The following is a 7,978-nucleotide window of genomic DNA, read 5'->3' as shown; positions in this document are numbered from 1 at the left end:
CATACATGATGACATACATGTCTAGGAGGTCATTTAGGGAGGATTTCCTCTCTGAGCAATGATCTCCTGCTCCAGGTCTGCACAGAGGCACAACACTTTGTATAAATAAGTCAGGAGAGAAGTGAAGTGTCAAAGATTATACTAAACTTTCATCCATGGGAAATTGTGTATGAATGGTGGTGCCACAGACAGACAGAAATAAATAGAAAGAAGAGCAGGTTCAGGGGAGAAAATGAGGCATTTGCTCCTTTTCCCCTCTTCTCTCATGTATTTAACTTTGGAGAATATTTGTGCCATCCTGAAGGTATGTGTGGGGATAAAGGGAGAAGAAAGCCTGGCAAATGGAGAGAATAGAGATAAAAAAGGAAAAATACTCAGGAACAAGGAGATGTGCTGTGATCCACAGAGAGGGGAGGACTTGGGTCCTGACTCCTAGATCCAGTGTTCTAACTACTGTCACCTTTAAAGAGAGGGATTATAGGATGTGCTAGTTAAGAAGGGACCTTAGAGATCAGTTGGTTCACTCCCTTGGGAGTTCATATCTCAGAAAGGTCTTATCTAAGGTCACATGGCAAGTTAATGATTATATTATATTATATAGAGCTGACATTTGGAATCCCGGTCTTTGAATTCAAAGTCCAGTGTAAAGGTCAATGTAGAATTTTGACACGTAAAAGCCAATATTTTGTTGGAAAATCTCTATCCACCTGGAGATATTTAATCCAAGTTCTTTCTGTCAATGGTTTTAACTGCCCTAAAAAGTGAAGTAATTATGTTTAGTGATTGATGAGAAGTGATCTAGCCTTAAAGTTGGAAGATTGAGAAAGAATCACAGCTATTCTCATAGACAGCATCTTATAGGGAAAGGAGAACTGAAGTTCAAACCTGAGTTTGAATCCTGATTTTTTCATTCTCTGGTTGTAGGACCTTGAGGAAATCCCTTCCTGATTCTAAACTTTTATCTCCTCCTCTTAGAATGCCAGTTAGATTGATTGATAGATAGATAGATAAATCATATTGGAGAGTAAATAAATGAATATGCTAATGGCAGCTTTGTTATAGAAGCCCAGTGCAGGCCTCTGGGATCCTTGACAGAAGCAAGTTCTTAAGACAAAAGGATCAAAGACAGAACACCAAGAAGAGAGGAGCCAAAGACTTGGCAAGCCGACATGTTTCTGAAGCAATACCAAGGAAAAAGGAAGGTGCTGAATTATTCTACCATTGACTGCAGGGAGACTCAGGAGCCTCCTAGTTTCCCCATCTTGGTCATTTTCTAGTAAACACCAAGAGAGCAGAATAAGGATGAGAAAAAGGGCCACTTCTCCCCTGACTGATATGGTCCAATATTTGCTTTAAGAAAATCACTTTGAACAATTCCAATAGACTTGGGGTGGAAAATGCAATCTATAGAGAACTATAGAACTATAGAAACTGAATGTGAATAAAAGCATACTAGTTTATTTTTTTTATTCTAATGTAAAACATTTAAATTTTATTTTAATGGTATTTTATTAGTCCAATATCCACATGCAAAGATGGTTTTCAGCATTCATCTTTGCAAAACCGTGTGTGCCAAATTTTTCTCCCTTTCCACCGCCTTCCTCCTCTCCAAGAGAACAAGCAATCTGATATAGGTTAAACATGTTCAAGCCTTTTAAACATATTTCCATATTTGTCAAAATACTGTTTTCACCTTTTTTGAGGGTTTGCTTTTTCTTTCTCATGGTTTTTCCCCTTTTATTCTGATTTTTCTTTCACAACATGACTCATATGGAAATATATTTAAAATCATTGTTCACCTATCAGATTTCTTGCTGCCTTGAGGAGAGAGAGAGAAAAGAGCAAGAGAGAAAAAAATTGGAATTCAAAATCTTACAAAAGTGAATGTTGAAAATTATCTTGGTAATTGGAAAAAATGCTATTGAGAAAAAAAAAGTTACTTTGAGAACTGAGTGAAGTGGGGACAGATTGGAGGCAGGGAGGCTCATCAGGAAGCTATTAGCAATAGTCCAGGCAATGATCAACCTCCCACACCACCATATCATTGGTGATCATATGCATAGAAGAGGCCACACTAGTTCCTGTGGCTTTGAAAACTTAAGTCCCTGGGACTTTCCTTTACAACTTCATACTTTGTAGAAAGGAGAAATTTTATCTACAAAGAATCTACCACAGGATGGGAAGCAGTGAGGGAGAGAAAGGAGATGAAATAAGAGAGAAAAAATAGGAGAGGGGAAAACAGCCTGGCAAAAGCAGTCCTAATGGAGACACGTCATAGCTTCTATCCTTTAGTGCTCTAATGTGGCTAAAATAATTTGATATTTCAGGATTGGGAACATTATGAAGGACAAGGCAGGTTCAGAGGATTCTTGCACTTTGGAAACTCATCACCTCTTGCCCAAATTATTGCCAATAGACAATTGGTCTTCCTGCCTCCAGTCTCTCTTCACTCCACCAAACTGTCAAAGTGTCAAAGCACACGTCTGACCTTATCAGTCAAGGAGGAAAGAGCCCCCTTTCTCACCCTCCTTTTGCTTTGTTGCTTTGCTGGGAAGGCTTATCCCAACTCCCCAGCCCAGGCAATGATGAAACACCATCTGGTCCTAGATACGAGGTTGCTGACATTTCAATCAACCAACCAGACCCTGTAGAAAAAGGCAGACTCTTGCAAATATTTTCTCTCTTCCCCAGAAGGGACCCAAACTTCAAAACTCAATTACGTGAAATCAAAATTGATTACAGCCTACACAAAGACAACTCTGCTCTGTTCTATTCCTACAGAATTTAGTTAAACCAGGCTGTGGCGTCTTGAGATGATTGGGAATAAACATGTTGCTTTCAATTTGCAATTTTCTCCTTGACAATTATATGAAATTAAGTTATTAAGCTGAGGAAAGCCTATTATGGTGGCCATCTCCCTAAATGTCTTGTTGGACAAAGATTCAGATCATTTCGATGCTCATCAGTCACAATTTCATTTTTCCCCCAGATATAACATCAGCGTAATACTGCTCCAGTAGCAATAGCTACTAAATGTGGTGATAAAAAAAAAAAACTGGAAATGAAGAGATACCCAGTGATTGGGCAATGGCTGGACAAGTGGGGTTCAGGAATTTTAGAAGTGACTTAGAAGGCTTTAAGAAGTGACAGATGAGAGGAATTCTGGAAATGAGAAGGTTTTTAGGGGTTAGGGACTAGATCTGAGATTTCCACATCTGGAAAAACTCCTGAAAAAGGAAACACGTTTCACTGAGGCAGGTTGATATCTTCTCTACAACACCTAATCTTGGGGTTGTACAGAGTGTCCAGAAGTTAAAGGATCCCATAGGGTTACAGAGAGAACCATATCCCCAAATCCATGGTTCAGCACATTCATCACCTCTCTCTGGCAGGATGTGTGTATTTTGTCTTTATTCCTTTGGAGTCGTGGCTTATAAGTGTGCCGAGCAGTTCTAAAGTCCTTTGAAGTTGTCTTTCTCTATAATACTATCACTGTATAAAGTGTTCTAATTCTTCTCACTTCCCTTTGCCTCATTCTACAGCGGAATTCTGTCCTCTGAAACTCGTCCATTATGTCTTTTCTTATGGCAGCATATTCCATTACATTCACACACTGTTATTTGTTTAACCATCGACCGATAGAACGCCCTCGTTGGTGTCCAGGTTAAGGCTTTCCTGAAAAGAGTTGGTAGAAATAGGTTTTGTTCATGAAAAATTTCTTTTTTGTTCTTTTTGGGCTGTAGAGTAAGGCCAAGGCAGGCCCAAGGACATACACAGTTTGGGAATTTGGGGGGCACTGTTCCTCAGGAATCATGGTTCCTTTCCCATTTCCATGCCTTCACAATGGCCATCCCCCATGTCTAGAACGCACTCGATCTTCACCTCCACCATGAAGAATTGCTCTTCCTTCAGGATACAGCCGAGGAGTCATCTTCTACACTATCCACTTCTTAATCCCCTCAATTTCTAGTCCCTACCCTCCAAAACAAAAGCGTATTTAACTATTTTGGAGCTATTGGCATTTAGCTCATGAAACGTATACTCATATGAATGAATGATAGATGGAAAACATATTAGGAATCAGTCATTGAATGGGCAGCTAGGTGACTTAGTAGGTAAACTATGGGACCTGGAGTCAGGAAGGATCATCTTCTTCGTTACTTGGTCTCATCCACCTACTAACTGTGTGACTCTGATCAAGTCATTTAACTCTGTTTGCCTCGGTTTCTTCATTTGTAAAATGAGCTGAAGAAGGAAATGACCAACCATTCCAGTATCTTTGCCAAGAAACCCCAAACAGGGTCACTAAGAGTTGGACTTGACTGAAAAATGACCAAAAACGTCATTAAACATTTATCAAGCACCTAGATCCTCAAGGATCTTACATTCTAATGGGGGAGATGAGGAATATTGGTAATAACAATAGCTAGCCTTTATGAAACTCTTTTAAAGTTTGCAAAAGTCCTTTATGTATATTATCTCAATTGAGCAGCACAACTAACCTGGGATGTAGGTGTTATTATTCCCATTTTATAGATGAGAAAACTGATTCCAAGGGAGGCTAAGGATTCAGCTATGGCCATATGGGAAATATGTGTCTGAGGCAGTCTTTGAACTCAGGAAGACTTCATTCTATTCACTGTACCACCTTACTGCCTCCACACATGGAGAATGGTGGTCAGCTAAGGCAGTTATGCTCCAGGAAGTCTTTCTGCTAGAGCTTCCGATGCTAGAGCAGTCCGATTATTGGACTGAGTACGTCATCGTAGCAGTTAAAGGATTCTGGAGTTTCCTGTTTGTGGACTATGGGAGTGAGCAGGGGGTCGTCCTGACTCTTTTTTTGGCTTTTGACCCACATGGAGGCTTTAAAGATGCACCAATATCTGTCCCCTCTCTCCTTCCACAAGGAAGTGCTTTTGCTTTTCCTTTCTCAGAGAAAGCTGGGAGGACGAACAAAGGAACGGAGGTTTGGCCATCTTGGAGGTCTTCAACAGAGTCTGAATGTTGGATACGCATTATTTTAGGGACATTATAAAGGGGATTTTTTCAAGTATGGCATTAGACTAGATGCCCTTAAGGTCCCTTCAATCTCATAAAATCTATGATTCTATGAGAACCACAGTGTGCTTCTCCTTATCTCCATGTCTAAAGATAATGCAATTTTTGAAGGGAGAGTGTTTCAAAAGGCAAAATTCATTAAGCTCAAAAGGAGCTCAAGACCCAATCCCAACATGGTCTACCAGAGTTATTAAATTAAGATCTACATTCAACTTTTTACTTCTTTTGGGAAAATTTACAGATTTTTTTACTTTAATGCTCATTTTATTCCCAGATTAGTTCTTTCTCCTTGAAAGAAACTTTTTTTTTAAAAGGGGGGAAATTGTTTTCAGCAAAACTAACCAATACACTAACCAATTATTTTATCTGCAGTATTCCTTTGCACTCCCATAGTACCACACCTTGGCTAGGAAGAGAGGCAGGTGCTTGTTCTGGGCTCTTCTCCAAAGCCAATCTTTTCAATCCCACATTCGATTTAAAGGAGAAATTTATCTAATGCTTGGGAAATTCCAGTCAGCTGAATGATGGAAGGGGAGCATTCTTACCACAATCAAAGATCAGCTCCACAAAGTCTGCAAGGTCATGGGATGGGACAAAGATATCATTGATGGGATCCATTACATTTTCTAGTTGGATTTCATTGCCTTTCCTTCCCTCCAAGTCCTATGCCATGTCTGAACCTTAAAATCTTAAATTTTTGTCCTATCACAGGACAAGTTTGTGTGCTGGATAGAATTGGATGGCTATGCTTGTGTTTCCCTCAATGGGAAAGGCAAGGAATGGCGTTGTAAAGGGGATGTGACATCTCATGGGATGAGCTGCAAGTATCTGGAAAAAGCCCTCAACTTGGATTCAGAACAGCTGATCATGCTATGAATGTGACATAGTAGGTAGCATATGGGACGTGGAATCAGGAGTCGGCGGGCATTCTACTGGATAAGTAGAGTAGGAGAGTCGGCTAAATGGCTTCTACGGTATTTTCTAGCTCTGTCATCTTGTCTCTTCCCCTCTCTGGGCCTTAGTTTCTCACCTGACTAACCCTGAGGGTCAGCTACAGCCTCCCTTTTCGTACAAACCCCGTCCTCCTCAGTCTCGGAGCCTCCCTTTCTGCACAAACCCCGTCCTCCTCAGTCTCGGAGCCTCCCTTTCTGCACAAACCCCGTCCTCCTCATTTCAGAGCCTCCCTTTCTGCACAAACCCCGTCTTCCTCAGTCTCGGAGCCTCCCCTTTTATCCCCACTACACGTGCTCTCCTGCACCAGAGGCTGAGCTCTTCACGACGGCTGGTGGAGGATCATGATCCCTGCCCTGAACTCCTTGCTGACGAAGTAGTAGCAGAAGACGTCCAGGCAGCAGTTGACGTTGGCGAGGCACAGGGCCAGCTGCAGGGCGAAGCTGATGCCCTGCTTGGTGCTGCAGTCTTGGACGAAGCCGTTCCTCACCAGGAACTGCAGGAAGATGCACAGGTGCACGGGCAGGAAGGAGGCCACGAAGACGGCCAGACTGGCGGCGATGGAGCGGATGATGGGCGCCCTCCTCACGGCCGAGCGGTCCAGCTTGTGGATGCTGCGGAAGGAGCAGAAGCAGACTGTGGCCATGGGAAGCAGGAATCCAAAGAGCTCCAGGGGGACAATGGCCCGGGCGCCCCAGGCGCCATCGGACATGTTGTGGAAGCAGGTGGAATTGCCGGGTTCTCCGTGAAATTTGTAGATGGGGATGGTGCACGTCCACACCAGGGCCCAGATGGAGCCGCAGACCAGCAGGACGTTCCTCGGGGAGCGGACGCTCTGGACCCAGAGCGGGTGCCCGATGGACACGTAGCGGTCGAAGCTGATGAAGGTGATGGTGAAGACGCTGCCATACATGCTGACGAAGTAGAGGCACTCGACCGTGGTGCAGAAGGACGAAGCCTGGGCCGGCGCCATCTTGAAAGGAAGAGAGAGCACGAGCAGCAGGTCGAAGACCGCCAGGTTGATCATGTAGATGGACGTGGCCCTGTACTCCTCCCGCCGGTTTCTCAGGAAGGAGGCGAAGCTGCAGATGGCCAGTAGGTTGAGTCCGAGACCCAGGATGAAAGTGGGGATGTGGATACTCAACTCTACCGTCTTCATGAGGCTGTCGACTTCTCGGAAGGAGCACTCCTCACTTTGGCTCCCGGCTTTCATGTCGGTCCCTGAAACACAAACAGCAGATAAGGCTCCGGCCCCATTATACCCACATAATTCACCCAAGGAGCAGTGCAAGCAAACTAGTCATTTTGTCAGAGAAACGCTCTGGCGCAGGTACAGGAGACCTCAGTTCTTGGTTCTTCCCTCCCTTCCTGGGGCGTGGCCAGGGGAAAGTCACTTGAGCCCTCTGTGTTTGGTCTTCCTTAAGAGTAATATTACAGGGAAGGGGTTAATGACCTTGAACATCCCTTGTTGCCCTTTTACCCTCAGAAGGACCACCCGTCTCCACCTCAGACACACGTGTCCATGTATATATGTTGGGTTCAGGGATGGCGGGTCCAGTTGTGGCTAATCAGCCTAACGAGTTCAGAAGGTTCCCCCACAGGTTCTAATAAGCACATGTGAACATTTGGAATGGAGATGCCTCCAAATATGCTCATCTCATGGTTCTTTTTCGCAATTCCGCTTTGCCCACAGAGCACGGGGCCTTCTAGGCACTGATCTTCCGAGGAGCTGTCCTAGTACAGAACAAAGTCCGAATCTCTTTCTCTTCCCAACTAGGCTTTTGGTTTATGACACCGTTCTGTTCAAAACCAGGATCCAGAGACACAGTCACCGCCTTTCTCAGAGAGCTAGCTGTGGAAATGTCCTATCTTTGAATACATGACCCCATCCCAAAGCCCATTGCAAGGGGGCTCTCCTCAGCAGCTCTTTGTGAGTAGTGGGACCTGTAGCGCTCGCGTCTCATGAGGT

General features: G+C 43.9%; 1 protein-coding gene across 1 annotated transcript; it reads right to left on the bottom strand.

The window, feature by feature from the left end:
- Positions 1–5,333: 5,333 nt before the first annotated feature.
- Positions 5,334–7,222, bottom strand: GPR55 (G protein-coupled receptor 55). The gene has a single exon (XM_051999393.1). It carries the CDS (start codon positions 7,220–7,222, stop codon positions 6,332–6,334), a length of 891 nt encoding a protein of 296 aa, XP_051855353.1. The 3' UTR covers positions 5,334–6,331.
- Positions 7,223–7,978: the final 756 nt, after the last annotated feature.

The sequence above is a fragment of the Antechinus flavipes genome, chromosome 4 (genome assembly GCF_016432865.1).
Source record: "Antechinus flavipes isolate AdamAnt ecotype Samford, QLD, Australia chromosome 4, AdamAnt_v2, whole genome shotgun sequence".
NCBI lineage: Eukaryota > Metazoa > Chordata > Mammalia > Dasyuromorphia > Dasyuridae > Antechinus > Antechinus flavipes.
The sequence above is the reverse complement of the archived record's forward strand: the minus strand, read 5'-3'. Positions and strand labels throughout refer to the sequence as shown.